This window comes from Panthera pardus, unplaced genomic scaffold (genome assembly GCF_024362965.1).
Source record: "Panthera pardus isolate Hobbes unplaced genomic scaffold, ASM2436296v1 HiC_scaffold_16, whole genome shotgun sequence".
In the NCBI taxonomy this organism is placed as follows: Eukaryota; Metazoa; Chordata; class Mammalia; order Carnivora; family Felidae; genus Panthera; species Panthera pardus.
The window spans coordinates 80,445,492-80,466,649 of record NW_026526721.1 but is presented as its reverse complement, the minus strand read 5'-3'; the positions used below and the strand labels follow the sequence as shown (position 1 = coordinate 80,466,649).

Here is a 21,158-nt window from a genome sequence, read left to right as displayed (position 1 = left end):
GACTAGGTAGGGGTTCTTGCAGTTCTTGCTTCAACCCTACTTATTGTTTTTGTAAACCTGGATTCCAGATCACTGCATTGTCTGTCCATCATCTTGAGCTGAACAGCACAGGGTGGCAGAGCTGCCTCGCCCCTTTTCCCTCTCTCCTCTCACTCCCTTAGTGCTTCCAGGAGACTGGGCATTTTCTTCACTGATGAGGTGGTGCCCTGTTTTCTCAGGAGATGGACAGGCCAGGAGGTCCCAGTCAAGGGAGTCCCGCCCCACCTCTTAAATCAAGAAAGGACCTGGGAGGCTGAGAAGGAAACAGGCGTCTCAGAACTTGGTCCGACCCTGGGAGCCATGATAATGGCTGTGATGGGCCCTCGGCCAAGCATATGTCTACTTTAATCCTCACAACGCAGCTATGACAGGAGAAATTATTATCTCCAGTTACAGAGGAGGGAACCAAGGCACAGGGATGTTAAGCAGTCAGTTGAACTAGGTCATAAAGTGGTAAGTGGTAGGGCTGGGACTGAAACCCAGATCTGCCGGTCTCTGCAGTCCACCCTGTTGAGGGGAAGAAAAACCCTGAGTGAGGTGGTCTCAGCCTCTCCATTTTGAAAAAGAAGAAAACATACCTTTCTCCTTGTCTCCCTCCACTCTTGGGGTTCACCAAGACCAGCAGGGGGTGGGTACCCGGGGTGGGGATGATCTTATACTTAAAAGGTAAAAGAAAAAGAAATTAGCTCTTTTTCAGCCAGTAGGATGAATGAGAGGAGAGTTGACGCTAAGATGGCTTCCAGGAAAGGTGGATGGGAAGCACTTCCAGCATGGAGGAGAGGTAGTTGGGAGGTAGGTCTTTGTCCACTGGCTGAGTTTTCTGAGGGGTGAAGCAGTTAAGTGTCTTTGACTCGAGTAGCCTTAAGTAGTGTTAATGGCGACAAGAGTTTGAGGCTGGGATCAGAGATGTGGCAATGGCACTGTAATTTCAGATCATTGAACGATGATATGGTATTGTGGTTATAAACACAAGATTATATATATATTTTTTTAATTTATTTTTTAAGTAGGCTCTATGCCTAATGTGGGGCTTGAAATCACAACCCTGAGATCAAGAGTCTCACATTTCACTGACTGAGCCAGCCAGGCACCCTACAAGCACAAGATTATATTTTGTGATGGATACAACTGAATATAATTTTAGAAGTTGTGGTCCTCTGGTCCTATACATCAATCAAATAACACTCATGAAGTTAACCATCATTTCCACCAGCACCTTCCAAATCCACATTCCCAGCCCCAGTTTTCCTCTTGAGCCCTAGTTCTACATTTCCTACTGTCCAATGGGTACCTTCAACCAAATGTCTCACCATCACTGCAAACTCACATGCCGGAACCTGACCTATCTTTCTTCCCCACAGAACTAGTCCTCTCTCCTGGCTCACTGTTTCTCTTAAACATACTATTTTCATTAATCTAGTCATCTAGGGAAGACCCTGCCCTGCCAATTATTTCCCTGGCTGTCCTTTTATCTCTGGCAGCTGCCATGGTACCCACCCAGCCCAGACCTTTCCCATCTCAGGTAAGTCCCATACGTGGTTTCCTTCCTGGGCCATCAGTCATGCCACTCCTGCTCGGAAACCTTTAATGACACCTTGTTTCCCAGAGGATATAATCCAAATTTCCCAACCCGGCATCCAAGACATTTCAGCATAGCCCCAATCTACTGTTGCCCCCTATAACCCTCAGCTGTGTCCCAGCCAAGCCTGGCTTTTATCGTCGAGTGAGTGTATCTCCTGACTTCCCACTCTGTGGGGCTGCTCACTCTGGTTTCTCCTCCTCCTTGGTGTCCCAAAGAGCCCACTTCCTTCTTAAAAAGAACTTTTCATTCTCGGGGCCCAATTCAAGAGCTACTTCCTCTATGAAGCTTTCCTCGATCATTGCAACTGAAACCATTGCACTTGAAGTATGTAGTATCATCTGGGCTTCTCTTGTTGCCCATTCACATGGGTTTTGTTTCATGTTTTCTTAGGTAAATGTCTCAAAATATCAACTGGATTTGAAATGTCTCAGGAGCAGGGTGTGTGTGTGTGTATAACCCTCCCACCAAGCTCCCCATGACACCAGATATGGGAATGGGTACTTAATAAACGTTTGTGGATTCAGCTGAAGGACAGACTGATATGGAGATGTAGCCATATTCCATATTCAACGTGTGATGTCTACTTTTCCAGATCTCAAGCTAAAATTTCAGCAAACACAGCACCATGTTGTTTCAAATGGACAGTAGCATTCTTAGGATTTTTAAGAATCTTATCATCTGCCCAGGTGACTGTATGATACCCAGAAGCATCTTGGAGCCTGAGGAGTAATTCTTTACCTCCGGGGATGATATTCAAAATACTTAACAACTTGTACAGCATGGGCATTCCCAATCAAAGCAGATGCAGGGTAACGAGATGGACGCCAGCTGTAAATAACTGGCTTACCTGCATTGTGTGTGTGTGTGTGTGTGTGTGTGTGTGTGCGCGTGCGTGTGCATGCACTCCAGCTGCCTTTCTGCCTTTCTAGGCATCTACAGCTCTCCCATTTATTAAAGTTTCTCCATCATTATTGTTTATCTTTTAATTTTCAAGACACATGAATCTGCATGTTCTCATTTAATCTTAGAGCATCTCTAGGAGGTGGGCGGTGCAGGGATTGCTACGCCCCTCCCTTTTCAAGGATAAAGAAGATCTTCTGAATCTGGTTAACTTTGTCTTGGCAGATCACATTCTAGACACAGCTTGAAAGTCTTGGAAAACCCACTGTATATTTCTTGGTCCACACTGCTGTTAGTATTGACGTGTGCATATTGAAGTTTTATGTAACTTGTTCCTAAAAGGGTGATAAAATTTATTTGACCAGCAGTAGGATCAACCAACCTCCCCTTTTCACCACTTGCCAACAGTATGGTACTCAAAGATATTTACAGAAGCTGGAAATAAAGTGTCCTGCTGTGTGATGTAATAGATCAGATGAGAAAGCAAATGTTGAGATATATTTCTCTAGAATGCAAACCCTGTCCTCCCCCATCTCCCCAACAGCCTTGAACCCACTCAGAATGAGAGATGGGACTTGAGGCTTGTGGAGGTACCTGCATCACAAGTTCACCCTTGGCTGACACGCTGCCATCAGACTTCCCACCTTGCCTGTCCTGTGATGAGAGGAAAGACAAACACATTTTGAAAAAAAAAAAAAAAAGTCAAATATAAAAAAAAAGTGATCAGAAGAAAAACAAATAGTTAATATAAAGAGAGAATACAAAACCAGTATAGAGTAGGGAGGAGTTTTTCAAAACAGGGCTTTGGATCGAAAAAAAAGAAATGCTTCCCTACGGGATTCTCTAAGACTCCCCAGGCCTCTATCATCGTTTGTTCTGACTTTAACTTCAAAACACTGGAACAGACCTAGGGAGAAGAAACGCTGAAATTGGCAGAAATCTACTTTGTTGATTTAGACGCTTGAGCTCTGGGAAGCAAGGTCTTAGATCTGGCTTCTCTGCTCAGCACTATCTAACTGATGTGATACTGAAGTAAGTTGTTTTGCTTAGTTTTGTATATCCTGGTTTTTTTTTTTTTGTTTTCTTCAGTGTTTATTATTTATTTTATGGAGGTTTATTTTGTATGATATAGTAAAATGTTCCAATCTAAATCTCCGGCTTGATGAATTTCTGCATCCTTACATGCCTTGATAACTACTGCCTCTTCAGGCATCACTCCTGCCTTTTAAATTTCATAAATGAAATCCTAGGGAGTGTCTTTTTTTGAGTCTAGCCTCTTTTGTTCAGCATTGTATCTTTGAGATTATCCATGTTTTTGCAGCTCAGCAGAGCTCTTCCCCACTGCAATGCAGTATTCCATTACACTGATATGCCTCAAACCCCTCTGTCAGCAGTCATTTAGATGGTTTCTAGTTTTTGACTGTTACGAACAAAACCAATATGAACATTCTTGTGCAGGTCTTTTGGTGGAATAAATGCTCATCTTCCGTTCTTCCTCCCTCCCTTTCTTCGACCAAGTGGTGCAATTGGGTGGAGGAAGGGCAGAAGAGGGAGAGAGAATCCCGGGTAGGCTCCAAACCAGCACCGAGCCTGACCAGGGGCTTGATCTCATGACCATGAGATCATGACCTGAGCCAAAATCAAGAGTTGGACGCTTAACCAACTGAGCCACCTAGGTGCCCCTAAATGCGCACATTTCTCAGGCAGATACACAGGAGGACGTGTTGGGTCACAGAGTTTGTGTATTTCCAACCTACAAGATACTGCCAACTGGTTTTCCAAAGTGGTGTTTTTCCTTCAGCCTTTTAATGAAAAAGGAGTAGCAAGTCAAGTCAGGGATGAAATATGAGGGATCGGTGAGCCTCGGCAACATCTTCAAGACAGAAGGGGACAGTTAAGGTGTTTGGGGTTTGGTTTAGAAAGAGGAGTCTTCAACATAAGAGACAAAGTTTCAGATGGAGATAAGTGGACTTGAATTTTCCTGCTTTCATCTCCAAACAGGGTTGGGCCCCCCAAGTAGGAATCCTCAAGGCAGAGGAATTTCCACGTTTAGACATAAGAGACAGGCTGACAGGGACAAGGGGGACCCAGGAGGCCTCGCCATGTGCAGGTGGTGGCAGAAAGTCCTGTAACTGTGCTCTGCTGGAGAGGTGCTTAGAATGCATGCGCTTCCCTTGATGGGCCATTTCAGAGCATTCTAAGTGGCCAAGTTGCTTGGAACCAGTCAGAGGAGTTTTCTCTCATAATCTGATGAGTGTGGCAATGACCTTTCAAACTTGTAGTGAAAACACAAACCCTAGGAGTTGGGAGGAAGCCCTCGGAGGGATGCGACCCGCCTGAATGCCACCTACATCTGAAATGTGAACCCAGAGAAACCTGCTGGGGCAGCAACACTTACCCGGGTGACAGGGCATATTGAAGTGGGCAGCAAAATATGGTCTCTCAGTTCCCCACCATCACACAACGTTGATAATTCACATTTGCGATGAAACTAGAGGGGACAATGAAGATGAGAGTGAATGAAAGTGATCAAGGAAATGTCAAGGGTGAGGGTTCAGAGGTTTGCTGGGGAGGCAGTTATGCAACACTCCCCCAAATCCTTATGCACTGCTGGCTTTGGCAGTATAGGTGTGTGTGTGTGTGTGTGTGTGTGTGTGTGTGTGTGTGTGTGGTGTGGCTAGGGGTGCCAAGCTGGCTACAGGCAGAGAAAGAAGACCAAGTGTTATCCACGACTGCTGGAGTGAAATGGTCATGGGCAGGCCTGTGACCCTTCAGCAGGGCACCACTGTGTGGGTTTCAGAACCCCCCTTGGACATTTGCTCCCCAGGCTCTGAGACTCTGTAAGGAAGGAGATCTTACTGAACAAACTCCCAGGAGCCTGGAAGTAAAACCCAAGATTCAACCTGTGTATTTTAAGAGATCTGCAGTCTGGTTTGGAGGCACATCCTTTTTGAGGCTGATACCTGGTCAAGGGGACAAGACATGGCACAGAGTTTGCTTTGGCGGGCAGGTCGGGCAGCTTGGGCAGCTCCAGGTGCCCAGAAGTTTGCGGACAATTGTGACCGGCAGAAGCAGGTGCAGGACCGTGGCCCCAGCAGTGGGGCTGCTGTAAGGAGTGTGCCATTCTCTGATGTCTTGAGGAGTAGGGGCCCTGCTGTCTCATTCCACCCCTACTCTGTGCTCCCAGCCCCAGATGACACCCAGAGGAAAATGTTAATGGTCTGGCTTGCTGCTCACAGCTGCCTGCTTCTTCCTAAGCAGCTTTCGCTTCCCTGGTTCTGGGTCTGGCCTCTCTCTGGGAAGCTTGGTGATTCACTGGAGGCACTGTTAGAGCATTGAACGGGGGCTCTGGGCCCCCAGTCTTGCTCCCCTAGCTCTGCTCATGCCCTCTGGTGGGATGTCCACTGCTCCCTGGCTGCGGCTTGAGCAAAAACACACTGGAAAGAAACAGGGCCACCCTGCTCGCCAACCCACCGTCATCCGGCACCACACGCAGTGCCGCGCGGTGACGCTCTGGTAGCACTTGATACTTTTGTGGCACCGGTCACACTTGACAGAAGAGTTCCCTTCCACCCACGCGTGCTGCATCACCTGCAGGAGGGAAGGGAAGGATACCAGGGAAGGCTGCAGAGCCACATCCCTGGGCCCTGAGCCTGAGGAGAAGGGTCTGGGAGGAGTGGGGACAGGGCGGAGGGGTTGCTTTCCCTTCAGTGGATGCACTTAGTGGATATGGGGCTGCTCTGCTGAAGTGCACTGACGTGGTCCCTCCCTGCCTAACCACCATCATCCTAATCAAAGTAGACAAAAAGCACCCGGCCTGCACTTTGAATAGCTCATTCACCCTGGTAGGCTAGCCTCTGAGCAGCATCCTGTCTGGCAGTCCATCTGTCTGTCTTGCAGAATGGTCTGCAAGTGTGATGTGCTTGTGCGCGCCCTCTTCTGGAAGGCAGTGTGATGCAGGGATGCGTGAAAGGGCTTGGGCTGCAGACAGAACTGGTTGGAGTCACCGATCTTCCACTTTGCTGCCAGGTGACCTTGGGCCAGTTCCTGCACCTCTCTGAGTCTCAGGACCCTCATCTGTAGAATTTGGCATGATAAGCCCACCTCTGGGTTTTCTGGGAGCATTTAAAAAGATAGCACACTTGGAAGAGCCTCTCTGGCACAATTCTGGCCCTTTGGAGGTGTTCAGTGAAGGATAAGACTCCCTCCCCGCTCCAGTCTTCTATAAGCCAGTGGCTCTCAGCTCATTAGAACCACCTGGGAGCTTCTAGAAGTCCTACTTACCCGCCCTCACTCCAGACCAAATCAATCAGAGTCTCTGAAGACCAGATTCATCAGTTTATTTTAAAGCACCCTGAATGATTATGAATAATGTGCAGCTAAGGTTGAGAAGCACTCTAGAAGGAAGTTAGAGAAAAGTCCAAAGAAATTAGTGTGGTTCAGCAGCCAGCGGCTTGCACATCTGCTTCCTGGACAGCTGGCTGTACCTGCACGCTGACCAGGAAATGCCACTAGGGCAACCCAGGAATGTGGGAAGCAGGCGGGGAAAATACGTGTTTGTGTGTGGATGTAAGTGGAGTCACAGTGGCCTATGACACCAGATTCTGGGAGCCTAAGCCCTCAGTTATCTCTGTCCAGCATTTCTACAGAGCTTCTCAAAATTGTCCTCGAGGGCACTCCAAACAGCAGATGTGGCCTCTGGAGGAATGTGAGGGCATAGCCTGAAGTGCCAACTACAAACAATATTAAAAACACATGGCGTATCTGCATAATACCATCCATATCTGCACTAAATAAAAGTTTTAAATTCCTTATCAATTAAGTTACTACATCCTCCCCCCGCCCAAAGGTTTTTGGTAAAATTGTTGCTCTAGAAGCTATGTCATGTTTTATTCTACAGCCTCTCACCTGCCACTGTGTACCCCTGAAGGTATAAAGAACCCAGTTTCCTAATCAATTTGTCATCTATCTGGTCACACTGAATTTGCTCTAAGAGTCCTATGATCTCCATTTTGGAGAGAAACATATGAGGCTTCAGAGAGGTTAAGGGACCGGCCTTAGGTTCCAAGGCTGGTAAGTGGCCAAGTAGGGACTCACGGCCAGGTCTTCTGACTCCGAGCCCACGGCTGTGTCCCATCACTACGCTGCCTTCTCCATCCTCTGTTGGGATCAGAAGAGTTGGCAATCTGGGTTGCCCTGGAGACTCAGGAGTTTGTGACTATGCCCTACTGGCCCGTCAGGGGCCTCCCTCTGTTTCGTATGTGGCAAGTGGCCAGAGTGTAGGCATAGGGCATGAGCCCAGGAGGTACACAGTGCATCCTGGTGAAAGGTATGAACATGAAAAGGGAGCGGTGTATGGAGTAGACAAGAGACCATGCGGTGTCTCATGGGGCATGCATGTGTATCCTGGAGGTGCCCTTCTCTCTCCCGAGTCCTTTTGTGGAGGGCTGGATGCCACTCCCTGCTGCTAATCATCTCCTGACTCAGGTTCAATGGTCTCTTCCCTCTACAGAAACTTAGAGTGCCCTTCCCTTACTAATACTAAGGAGAGTGTATTTCTACACTCTGTGAATGGCATCACCCAATGGCCAAGCTCAAAACTGGGAAGCCACTTCTGACCTCTTCTTCTCTCCCTCTCATCCCCTACATCCCCATCACCAAGTCCTGGTGGCGGTACCCCAAAATTATGTCTCAAACTCTCCCTTCATCTCCTCTACCTCAGCCAGGGAGACAGTCAAAATATCCAATAATCGGCATAACCAGGGGATACTCAGTAGAGACAGCCACCACGGTGCGATTGTGAATGTATTGAGTGTAGTGAGTGCAGAGTGCCCCCCACACCCTGTCAGGCCCTCAGTGAGGCACTGCCTCTTGCCTGAACTGTTGGAGGAGCTCTTTTCCCTCCTCTGATGTCTCTCTTGCACCATGGTGCCAGAGCAGTTAACCTAATTCGCAAACCCAATCATTTCTTCATGTGCTTAAAGCTCTTCAGTGGCCCCTTCATTGTGTAAGAGACCCCTTTCCAACTCCTCGGTTGGCCTCATAAGAACTTGCCCAGGCTGGACCTACCACTTTCAGAGCCCATCTCCTACCACGTCCCTACAAGCATCCTCTGTCCCAGTCCCACCAAACTGACTACAGGGTCTGGAATATGCCATGTCTCCATGCCTTGCACTCGAGGCTTCTTCTGCCTAGGGTGCCTTGAACTCCTTGATGCCTTGTGAAGTCCTCATGATGTGGGCTCAAGACACAACTCAAATGCCACTTCCTTTGTGGAAACTCCCCTGGCCTCCTCCTTGGTGCCTCCACTGTATGTCCCATATGGACCTACCGTTATCATATAGCTCACTTCTTTGTACTTTGCTTACATGTCTGTCTCTCTCCCACTAGCCTTCACAGTTCTGGAACAGGCTGGGGACCATCTTGTAACCTGCGAACCCCCTAGCACAGTGCTTGGAACATGATGGGCACTGCGGAGATGCTGATGGATTGATGGATGAATGGGATGATTTAAGGGTGGTCCTTGAGGCAGAGAAGGGACTTGATAAAGCTTCCTGCTCAGGAATCTGTGGTGATGGACGTGTTGGCCAGGATGCAGCATGCAGTAGAACAACAGGTATCACTAACCTCACCGCCCCTTTTGGTTTTTGAGTATGTTTTGACACATCCAGGAATGTTTTTGGATACACAGCGTTCGTGGACAGTGTATTTACAATCTGAAAACAAAAAAAAAACAAAAAGGAAAGTGCTTGTGAGTGTCCACTTTAGGGAGGGCTAGCCGTCTGCCCACCTCCACTCCAGCCCAGGCCCATGCCTCCCTCTGAGTGGCCAGTCAGAGGCAGGGGACATATGGAGTTGGCCTTCCTCATGGAAATCTGGCATAGTCTCCAGTTGCTTATTGAGAAGAGAGTCCACATTTCTCTCCCAGGCGCGTTTCTATACCCTCTATTCCAACACACTGCTTTCCATTGCAGAGAGTGAACGCAGCAAGAAAACATTCTCAGAAAGGCATTTTCTGCTAAGGAGAACATGAGGAGTCCACCTTCTCAGTATGCCAGTGCCATGTATGTTGGGGGTGCTGGAGAGGAAAGAGAAAGGCTGGGGTGTTCTAATTTTGGAGATTTGGAGTTAGGCAGGCCTAGGCCTGAACTCTGGCTCTGCCATTGGTAACCACACACATAATCTTGGGTAACTTTCTTCACGTGTCTGAAATTCAGGGTTTGGGGGACCAAACTGCCTTTCTCTTTGCAAGGCTTTTACAGCATTAACTGAGATAAGGTGTGTAAAGCACTATGTGTCTTGGTCAGAATAGCTATTCCACACATTATTATTGTGGTTGTTACTACTCTTTACTACTATGCAAACCATAGAGGCCCAGAGGCCTCGAACCCACCAGGAATAAGATGGGGTTCTTCTGTAAGAAGAGTGTCAGAGCTGGAAGGCCTGGGGGCCCCTCCACTAGCCCACTGATGCTGGCTCTCAGTTGGCACAGGGCCCTGCTTTGCTAAGGTGACTTTTGTGGCTGGGTCACTTGCTGCCTAGCTCATGTGTGCATGTTTAGATGAAACAGTTTGGTGGCCCGAACAGCACCCAAGCGGCAGCTCACCAGGCTCTTGTGGGTCCAGGCGGAGTGTTCGCTACCTGTATGGTAAGGTGGCTGCACCCACAGGCCCTGGCCCCAAAAAGCCTTTGTACTGTAGCCTCTTCCCCTCTCCCTCTGCTCCCCTACTCCCTGTCTCCCTTCTCCTTCCTCCATCACCCCTTCTCCCTCCTTCCCCTCCATCTTTCTCCACTTCTTCTCTCCAGTCCCCTCCCCTCTTTTTTCGCCTTTGTTTTTTTCTCCTCTCCTGACTTTACTAAATGGATTATAAAGACAAACCAAAGGAGAGTGGTAAGTTCCATGCATTTACACAATACAGTCTTATGCTATTTATTAATGACCACCCCCTAGCTTCAGCAAAATAAACATTCACTAGCAAAACCCAATTAAAATCACTATGAGATGTTTTAAAATTGTGCGTGAACATTAATGATTTTTTTCTAGGGCTCAGCGGCCCATGACAGGACTCCACTAACAGGACATTATTTGTTCATTTGACTTGGGTAAGATGGAAATAGGACACAGAGCTCTTGCTTTATTTCCTGCTGTTGGACAATATAGGTGGTCCCTCAAGCCGAGAGGCAGAAGCACTTAGACTCTGCCTGGAATGGCTCAAGACGCTTCCTGGGGAAAGGGACTTGAAGGAAGTTTACTCACAAACACAGCACAGGCCTTGCTTCCGAACGCCCATCAGCATGATGTGGCAGAAGTTGCAGTAGGTGGGTTTCTTGAAGTGTTTCATGGTCCAGGCATGTCTCCCGTCCCCCTTGGAGCCCTGCAGGGATACGAGGAATGAGATGCTGAGCAGGCAGCTCCATGCGAATGAAAGCCAGGGAGCGGCTCCTGTAGGTTTTTCTTTTTTCTAAGACTCTTCTCCTGTATGGGAAACAAGCTATTCACTTGTTTAACTGTTTTAGGGACTCTTTCAAAAGAAGCACAAATCAAAACAAAGTCCTTTGTTTTTAAAATGAGCAAATATTACACATTAGGAATGTGTGACTAGGAGTGTAGGTATGGGGGATAAAATAAGACCTCTCCTACATGGTTGGCCGAAGTGTAAGTCAGAAGAGACTTTTTATCTGTCTTCTATCTCTCCCTCTCTATCCATCCATCCATCCATCCATCCATCCATCATCATCCTTTAAATGTTTGTAACTTTTGACTTAAAAATTCCCCTTCTTGAGTTTTATCCTAAAGAAATAATTTTTGAAAGTCAGATGAACATTTTTGTGCTCTGCCAGATGTTTAATCCAGCCTTATTGGAAATTGGGGGCGGCTGGGGAGCTCAGTCCATTAAGCGTCCAACTCCTGATTTCAACTCATGTTGTGATCTCACGGTTCATGAGATTGGGCCCCATGTCGGGCTCTGTGCTGACAGTGTGGAGCCTGCTTGGGATTCCCTCTCTCCTTCTCTCTCTCTCTCAAAATAAATAAGTAAGCATTAAAAAAAATCTTTAATGAAAAATTGGAAATATCCTGAAGGTCTCAAAATTACCTGGAGGTTAGTTGTACATCCATATCATTTATCAGCCATCAAAAAGATACTAATAAGAGTATCTAATGGCATGGGAATGTGCTCATGATACAATGCTAAATGAAGAAACTAGAATGCAAAGTGGACAATATAATCTCAGTTTCATGCAATAAGATCTTTGATGAGAAGAAATGTCACTGGGCTGTCAACAGAGGTTAGCCACTGTTAGTACTACAGGTTTATTTTAATCTCTAATTTCTCCTTTCTTCTGCATTTTTCACATTTTCTACCATGAGCATGCACCAGTTTTATAATCAGGCAAAAGTAGTTTAGTGAAAACAACATGCTTCTCTCAACTTTCTGTACACAGATAAAATAGTAAAGAGGCAGAAATAGAGAGGGTTAAACCACTTCCTCCTGAACAGACAAATCCATCTTTACCCACTAGATAAGCCGAGCCTCACATAATCACACACCCTCCCTGAGACACCAGTTCTTCCAGCTTCTAGCTCTAGGAGCACAGTCTCATTGGAGGCCGTGGCTTCAGGAGTATGTCTCCATGTATGCTGTCCCTAAACTTTTCTCATGGGCTCCATCAAAAGACTAACACCCCTGGGCTGGTCTTAAGGGCAGTCAAGAACTACTGTTATAAGGTGGGGAGGGCTGGCAGTCAGGGTGCCAGACTCATACCCCAGTTCCTACTTCTGGGCACCTCTGGTTTGGGCTGGTCACAGCAGCCAGATTCATTCCTGTGCCCAGATTGTGCTCCTTATGGTCCCTAGAAAAGCCCATCTGCCTTTCCAAATGCTGGTCTCCTCCTGGGGGAAGGCTAAGCATTTTTCATCTCACCACCTCAAAATCCTGCTTGGTTCAAGATCTGAGTTTTACAGAATTACAGTCTTTTTATCTAATGATTTCCACTTTTAGTAAACAGTTTTACTAATTGATTAAATGTTTCATAAAAAGATTGATTCATCTGCTCATTTGATAAACATCTAATTCAGAGAATTTTTGTATGAATTAAATGAAATAATGTAAGTAAAGCTACTAATCCAGTGCTTACCACAGTGTGAATTAAAACTTTTATTAAGGGGTGCCTGGGTGGCTCAGCTGGTTAAGTGTCCGACTTCGGCTCAGGTCATGATCTCGCAGTCTGTGGGTTCAAACCCTGTGTCAGGCTCTGTGCTAACAGCTCAGAGCCCAGAGCCTGCTTTGGATTCTATGTCTCCTCCTCTCTCTGCCCCTCCCATGCTCATGCTCTGTCTCTCTCTGTCTCTCCATAATAAATAAACGTTAAAAAACTAAAAAAAAAAAAAAAACCCTTTTATTAAGTTTCTCTCAGTGTTAGACACTAGGGAACACAAAACAAGTGAAGTACCCATTTACCTGTCAGGAGGTAGACTTCTACCTATACAAGAAAGAAAAGAGAGAAAAAGAAAAGAAAGAAAAGAAAGAAAGAGGCCTTGGAGAAGTTGTATAAATAATCCAAGACCATAAAAAAACAAGCAACTGATTTAATAACTGGGGGTCTTGCTGGCCTGAGCCCTTTAGTCCCTCTCCCCTGCCTCTACAATCCAGGGTTTTCTTTCCTGGGCAGAAAGGAGATTACAGCACTCTTCAGCGGACCCCACTGCGCCTTCCTGTAGCCTGAATGATGGTCATTTTACCTGAAAATACCTTCATTAACTAAGCCAGCTGACTTTCCTTTTCTCAGATACTGTTTTCCTAGATACAGGATTAGAAGCGAAAGGACGGAGGGGAAGGCTAAAGCAACATTTCTGCTTGGGTTATAGCACCATCATGTGGCCTTTTCATTTCTACAGGCTGTGGGAGTAACCTCCCCGCGGTGAACCAGGGGCGAGGGTGCGGCTGCAACTTCCCCCGGACACAGCCTCTTTCTCACATGCATGTGTGCCATTCAGACATTTTCAGTGTCCACAAGTGGGTTTGGAAAGAGCCAAAGGAGCCATGTGATTTTTAAGACATTGAGGGATGCTTTCTTCAGAGTCCTGAGTATTAGATGCAAAAACTTACAATTTAGTGCATATTTAGAATCAGATGCATAAAACTTTTGATCAATAAAAACCACATTGGCATTTGTTTTTGTCTGTCACTCTATTGATGTAAATTATGGTCTTCTACATGGCTGTTTTGGAATTTGGGGGAGATACTGGGGACGGTGTTGAAGAAATAGTCTGTCTCTCCCTCTTCCAGCCCTAAGACAGCGGCTCCATGCAGAGTCGTGTGGTGCCTTGGACTTACCAAGTCCAAAACAGAATAGAGAACAGAAATTGCTTCCTTGTGATTAAAGTGTTTCATTTTCATTCCCACATTTCAGAGAAAAAACCAGGTATGCTGGAACAACACCCAGGCAGGACTTCTACTTTGATCCACGTATTGATAGCAGAAAGTATGTCTTCCTTATCTGAGCACCTCATGTCCTAGCTCACGTGGGTTCTTGCCCATGGAATGTTCTTGGTAAAGAGTCACTGAATGACGTGTGCTCCTCCGAAATATGGAGGTTAGCCTCTGGTATTAACTAGGTGTGTGTCCTTGGCAAAATCCCTTTACCTCTCTGGCCCTCAGTTTGTAAAATGAAGGGATTAGACCACGGATCACCAGGATCTTCTCCAGCTCTGACTTTTTGGGTCCTAAGGAATAAGAAGGGAGTTGCATAGCTCCTGGGTCCTTGATTTCTAGTTAGCACTTGGAAAGACCTGGACGTGCCAAGATGACTGCAGGACTCTTTGTTCTTGAGTGTTGGGAACAGAGGCTCAGGTTCTGAACTGCAGTCCTGAATTGCAGAACTGTCACCTGGAGACATTATAGGTAGTGGCAGCCAGCTATAGGCTGACCCAGCTGAATGTGCCATTCTCCTCTCTGACATTTCAATAACCTCCAAGAAGTGTTGTCCACAACTGATGTGATGGTCCTGGTAAATGCTCAATGTCACGATGTGTACTTCTGGTTTTTATCCTTCCTACCTTGTGTATGGGTATCCTTCCTACCTTTTGCATTTCCCTTGCAAAATAAGCAGACTAGGTCAGATGCAGGCGTACATTATGCCTCTATATGTATCCCCTACTCAGATCAAACTGGGAGGTTTCTCTAATACACTCTGAACTTTGTCATTTAGGTCTTGGACCAAGCTTTTCTCCCAGCCATAAACTCTCTCTTCTATCATCTTCCATCTGCCAAATCATATCCATCCTTGAGAACCAGATCCAACATCCTCTAAAGTCTTTCTACCTGATCTTTACACTCAAGGATGAGATACCAGAATCCCACATGTACTTCCGGCCAGGGCAAACAACCTCCAAGGCTTCTCCCTCTTTCTCACTTCTACGTGTGGGAGGTTTAGCAAGCGTGGGATTTTTGGAGTCAAGTGCAAATAAACTCTGCTTCCTCCTTTGCTCTTTAGGCCCCAAATCTCACTTTTCCATCTACATAAATTGGGGGAAAATATCTTCCTTATCTGGTTGATTTGGTGGTTGAATAAGATACCATCACTGAATGTCCTCCACCTTCTGACAGATCGGTAGTTTTCCTTCCCTTCCTTCTCCCTTTCTTCCTTCCTCAACTCTCTTAGCATGTTTTAACCTAACTTGTGGAAAAGATGGTATTATCCCTTGATTTCTGCCCCCCCCCTTCCCGGTTGGGTATAAGCTTCTGGTGGATGAATACTATATCTGTGTCCCCTCCCAGCATTCAGAACAGTATCTTTACTTAGTTATAATTTAGAAAATGTCCTCTGTGAAATGAATGAATTATATGCCAGGCACTAATCAGTAAAAAGAGAGGACTTTTGGGCTGGCCTAGAGTATCTGGTGTGTCCATGGGGGTCTGGGGCAGAAGCCAAGGCCGTATACAGATGTTAACTTCCACGTGGAGCCTGATGCTTCTGAAAGGCAAGAGCTCTTTGAACTCAGGCTTGCTGACTTACAGAGTCATCCATGCCCAGCAGGACCAGCAGTGGGATGGTGGTCATCCCTCCGTGGACCCATTCCTCTAGAGACACAAAGCCGTCCCGGTCGTAGTCCATTCCTTGCAACATCTCCTTCAGTATCTGCAGAACCCAGAGAGCAACAATTGTCCACTTTCATCCTGCACTTCCCTGCCTCCCTCTGTCTCCTTCTTTCTCTTTTGCTCTGCCTTATCTTTGCCCTCTAATTCACAGTGAGCAGAGCAGTGAGGGGGCAAAAAGGGGTGAGGAGGCCAGTGTTCAGTGCCTGGCCCCGCCCTTCCCTGACTGTGTGGCCTTGGGCAAGCCACTCCTCTCTGGGTTCTGCTTTGCTCATCTGTAATATGAAAATAACACTGCTATGCTTGGAGCACTGTAGTGAGGGCAAGAGAAAATGAATATAAAATGTCTAATCTAATATCTGACTCATAGGAGCCCCCCCCCCAGTATAATTATTATTATTAATATTACCTGGTGATTGAGAAAGTCTTTAAAATTCTTTCTAGCTCTAAGTTCCTTGAACTCCTGTTATAAAAATTTAACTCCGGTGGAAAGGTTAGGGAGTATTATTAGGTATTACTATTTGAATTATGTCTTCAATTTTTCCTGTCAGAGAAGTGGAAGGTCAAGGTATAGGACCCTAGAGAAGTTGCCTATAAGAAACTAAGTCTGGGAGAGCATGCACAGTAAACATTTGTATCCAAGTCCTGAATCCTGCTTTTCATTTTGGAGGCTCACGGGGACGTCACCCCTTGCTTCTGGAAACTCACAGGCCTCAGCTCCGTGGGATCCCACTCCAGATACTGGGCAACGTGAAGCATCTGGCTGACAATACGATCCATCTCCTGGAAAACATCAAGAGGAGAGAACCACTGAAGATGTGTTTTCGAGAGCAAGTCTCAAAATCCAACCCCCAGCGAAGCTCCTGGGCAGGGGCGGAGCATAAGAAGCAACAGTGTAACTGTTCTGCTCTTTATTTATGCCTTGACTACAAAGGTCTATGGAGAGTAGATGCTCAAAGAAGCACAGAACATGGATAAGTCAGAGGTATGGAGAAAGCTCACTGAACACCGACCTCCTCCTGGACCCACCTGGACTCACCTTTTTCCCCAATCCTGTGCTTTGACCCAGCATAGAGGGTACCCATGTTTTCCCCTTCTTTGTGACTGTAGCTCCCTAAATATTTATAAGCCAACACAATTCTCTCCTGTCTATTTTATCCCTCCTCATTCCCATAGCTTTAAAAAAATTTTTTTTTACGTTTATTTATTTTTGAGACAGAGAGAGACAGAGCATGAACAGGGGAGGGGCAGAGAGAGAGGGAGACACAGAATCTGAAACAGGCTCCAGGCTCTGAGCTGTCAGCACAGAGCCCGACGCGGGGCTCGAACTCACGGACCGTGAGATCATGACCTGAGCTGAAGTCGGACGCTTAACTGACCAAGCCACCCAGGCAACCATCCCATAGCTTTAGCAACTTGGGATCCATCTATACCCCTCAAGGGTTGGTTTCAGTTGGATATAGGGCCACTATGTTGGTTGTAGCTCAGGCACTATGATTTAGGTCACTTGGGGCATCTCCTCTGTTTCCTTTGCATCACATCCAGCCCTAAGCCCAGGGCTCTGTGAATAGGAAATTTATAAGGGCTACATTTGCCTGGTGAGTGAGCCTTTTGTTTAGTACCAAGACCAGGCTTTATTTAAAACCTCACAGAATTGTTGGACGCTAATGAATCAGTACACCCAGTGTTGCACAGAAACACAGTGGACTGAGGAGGGGTTTGCATCTCTTGGGCACATCGAAGTTCAAAGTAAGATTGATCCGGGGAGACACATTGGTGAACCGAAGCAAAGTTCACAAGTGTTACCTCTAGGGGCGCCTGGGTGGCTCAGTCATTTAAGTGTCTGTCTTCAGCTCGGTCATGATCTCATGGTTCTTGAGTTTGAGCCCCACTTCACGCTCTGGGCTGACAGCTCAGAGCCTGGAGCCTGCTTCAGATTCTGTGTCTCCCTCTCTCTCTGCCCCTCCCCTACTCGTTCTCTCTCTCTCTCACACACACAAATAAACATAAAAAAAAATAAAAGTGCTACCTCCATCAGGTAGAATGCTGGGTCAAAATAAGCCATCTAAAGCCCAGAAGGGTTTTTAAAAATTGTATTTTATTTAAATTAAAAAAAATCCATCACAAAACTGCAGATGAGGCAGTAAATTGGGATAAGGAAGTGGGCAGAACAGTGGAGACAGGGCTCAGCAAAATTTCCAAAGAAAAAGAGCTTGCAGATCTAGCTGGCTCCAAGATTCATTGATTAATAAAACAATGTGATTCAGGAACAGAGAATTAGATTCGGTCTCGGCCTGTGTGAATGGGTGGGCATTTTCAGGAAGCCTAGTAGGTAGATTTTAGGAAGACCTTGTTCCCCTGATGTCTACCCTGGTCAGGCCACATGTGGATACTTAAAGAGTCATAGAGGAGTGGGTTAAGTTCTGTGCCACATTTTAAGAAAGGCACTGACAGAGGCACCTGGGTGGCTCAGTCAGTTGGGCATCTGACTTCGGCTTAGGTCATGATCTTGCTGTTCACAAGTTTGAGCCCCATGTCAGGCTCCGTGCTTACAGCTCAGAGCCTGGAGCCTGCTTTGGATTCGTTGTTCCCCTCTCTCTTTCCCCCTCCCCTACCTGTCCACTCTCTCTCTTTCTCTCTCAAAGATAAATAAACATTAAAAAAAAAATGAATAGCACTGACAAACCAGAGCTTGGTCAGAGTGGTTATTTAAGCCTGCCTTATGAGAAACAGTGTGGAAATTGTGGAATTTGAGCTTAGAGAAGATCTTCGGGTAGATGTGACAGTATCTTCAGAAACTGAAAGGCCTATTGTATAGGATTGGTATTCCACTGGTCAGCTGTCTTGGTCAGCTACCCAGGCAGAAGTAAGCAGAGGGCTGTAGGGAAGGAGTTGAAGGCTGGCCTGTTTTGACCTCCCTGCTGGGTTGGGGGAAGGGGAGGGGAGCAAAGAATCCTGTTTTGTGTAGAAAATTTCTCTGGCAGACTAGAGGTGCCTTTTGTGCAGAAAGGACGCCCTCTCTAACAGTGCCCCCAGCAGTGCAATGGCTGTCCCAAGGGAGAAGGTGAACTCGCCATTCCTATGAGCTTTCACACACAGCCTGAGTATCCATCTTCCAAGGATCCTCCATGGGAAGTTGAATCAGATATTTCTACTGGGACTCACTTCCATCTACCAATGCTGCCTTCTAAATAGATCTGGAACTTCACCACTTCTTACCAGCTGCAATGCTTCTACCCTGGTGCAAGCTACCATCATTTCTTGTCTTGTCTATTCCAACAGCCTCCTCACTGATATCTCTGCTTGAGTCCATACAGTCTGGTCTCAACAGAGCAGCTGGAGTGACCTGGTAAAACTGAAGTCATGTCACCCCTCTGCTCAAAATCTTCAGTGGTTCTCCACTTCTCCAGAGTAAAAAGACAAACTTTCCCGGTCACCTATATGGCTTGGTATGTTTTACAGACTCTCCCCGCAAGCACCCCTGGCCATCACTTGTCTGATCTCATCCCCTACTATTTCTCACTTTGACCTCCTCACTCTTCTGCTCCATCACTCTGGCCTCCTCATTAATCCACCTACATTCCAAGCCCCCTGAGGACCCCTGCACTGAGGCTCCCTCTGCCTGGAAGGTGCTTCATCTGGATATCCCCAGGACTTACTTCCTCACCTCCTACCAGTCCCTGTTCAAATGCTCCCTGGTGGCGACCTTCCTTGGCTCCTCAAGCTAAACCTGCAGCCCCTTCCCCCCAGCACTTCCTTCCCTCCTTTATCTGTCTTCCAGTACACACATCTCTCTAACACGTATCTTGCTATGCTTTGTAGTGCATGTGCTTGCACGATGATGAAAGTTTCACGAGGGCATGGATTTCCGTCCATTGGCTTCACCGATGTATCCCCGGTGCTCAACGTGTGGCAGACACTCAACAAACGTGTGTCGATCCAATGCCTGAGTGTCTGTGATTCTCTGGCTGTTCCCTGGCAGGACACAACCCACAGCATTGCGATGTGGCTGCAGGAATGTCTTAAAGGCACCCTGGGGTTTAGAGGACATTAGGATGATTTAGGTGGTCTAACGGACTTGTTTCCTTCCTTCCCCACGGGACTGCTCTGACTCAGCCCCATGCCCCTCACCCTCACAGCCTTTATGTTAAGGAGTCCTGTCTCTGACACTGCTGGCCGTGAGCATGAGGCCTGTCTGATTCTTTTTGCCTTCTCTCCTCTCTGCTTTCTTCCTTCTCCATCCTTCCTTTCACCCCATGATCCTGTCCTATCCCTGCCTATTCCCGAGGGAGAGTGGGGGCGGGGCTCAGGCTTTCCCAGGTTCAATGGGATGGGACCATGTGCTCCGATCAGGAAGAACCAGACTCGTTGAGCTAATACCCCGGGCACAAGAGGAAGACTAGGAAGTTAAACTAGATAAGACACTAAAGCATCTCCCCATTTTGAGATTTTGTGATCCTGGGCTTCTAAAATGAAAAGGCCAGGTGGAGTTCACTCCCCCTCAGGCTGGTGCTATTCGAAGTGGTAGTGTGTGGGGGGGAGGAGTTCTACCATGACTTCTGTAGCCCATATTGACACACTGCTATTTCCATAAATATGGAACTGGGAATTTTTACTCTTCCTCTACTCGCTCCCCTCTCCCCGAGATATTCTTGGTTTCAGGAGGGACATTTGGAGGGAGAACTTACCGCCTGGTCCAGGAGACCGTTCTCATCTGAATCATAGAGACGAAACATGACTGCAAGAGACACAGAGGTGAGGCTTGAGGTGTCCTCTGGGCACCAGGGACGAGCTGAGACTCTGATGCTGTCAGTCTTTAGATGAGTTCTGTCACTGGGGCGAAGGCTATTGCAGTCAGGTTACCCACCCTCCCAGGCGCAGAGTTTGACTTCTTACAGACAGGGTGGGAAGAGGGTGGAGAACCAAGCCGTCTGGCTTCCGGACCTGTCTAACCAATAACTGTGGCTGATGAGATCCAGGTCACGGTATGATTCCTGGTCGAGCATGCGTATCTCGCAGTATCACTGGAACATGACTCAAAGCAAATGCCCAGCTGATGGTGGGTAGAGGCACCCAAATTATAAATGGGATACTGCTTCTGTTGCACACGGAAAGGGTGTGGATTTAGGCAAACTCACATCTTGGCCTTGTCCTACCATCCCGGGCATCAAACAAGTCATTTAACTTTGTTTGGCCATGTTTGTTTATCTGTAAGATGGAGACTGTGATGTTTTCTTTCTCCTAGGTTTCTTTTTTTTTTTTTTTAAATGAGGATTAACATGTAAACGATAGGCCAATTTTTTGTCTCCATAATAATTTTTAGTTTTTCTAAATAAGATATAAACATAAAGTGTAAAGATATATACAAAACAATAAATATCTTAAAACCTTTAAATTGTTCATAAAAGAAACATGCCAAGTCAGACTACATACATAAAGTCAATATTTTTGCTGGCCTTTTCAATACTTAGAAAAGCTTTAGGAGAAGATTTTTGACAACCTAGCTCTCCTTAAAAAGATACCCAGAGAAGTTTAAATTG

General features: G+C 46.6%; 1 protein-coding gene across 10 annotated transcripts in view; it reads right to left on the bottom strand.

The window, feature by feature from the left end:
• Positions 1–21,158, bottom strand: part of DGKG (diacylglycerol kinase gamma) — a 214,136-nt gene that overhangs the window by 115,856 nt on the left and 77,122 nt on the right. For 8 of the 10 annotated variants that reach the window (XR_008422496.1, XR_002084023.2, XR_002084021.2 and 5 more), the window contains 9 exons: positions 20,307–20,356; positions 16,327–16,401; positions 15,539–15,661; positions 10,779–10,896; positions 9,149–9,237; positions 5,996–6,112; positions 4,920–5,012; positions 3,116–3,175; positions 618–697 (listed from right to left, as the gene is read on the bottom strand). Coding sequence is in view for 1 of the 10 variants with exons in the window: in XM_019463428.2 (XP_019318973.1) it covers positions 618–697; positions 3,116–3,175; positions 4,920–5,012; positions 5,996–6,112; positions 9,149–9,237; positions 10,779–10,896; positions 15,539–15,661; positions 16,327–16,401; positions 20,307–20,356 (805 nt within the window). In the remaining 9 variants the exon portion in view is untranslated. The remainder of the gene's footprint in view (positions 1–617; positions 698–3,115; positions 3,176–4,919; positions 5,013–5,995; positions 6,113–9,148; positions 9,238–10,778; positions 10,897–15,538; positions 15,662–16,326; positions 16,402–20,306; positions 20,357–21,158) is intronic. The other 2 variants (XR_002084030.2, XR_002084029.2) reach the window with 2 other exon arrangements.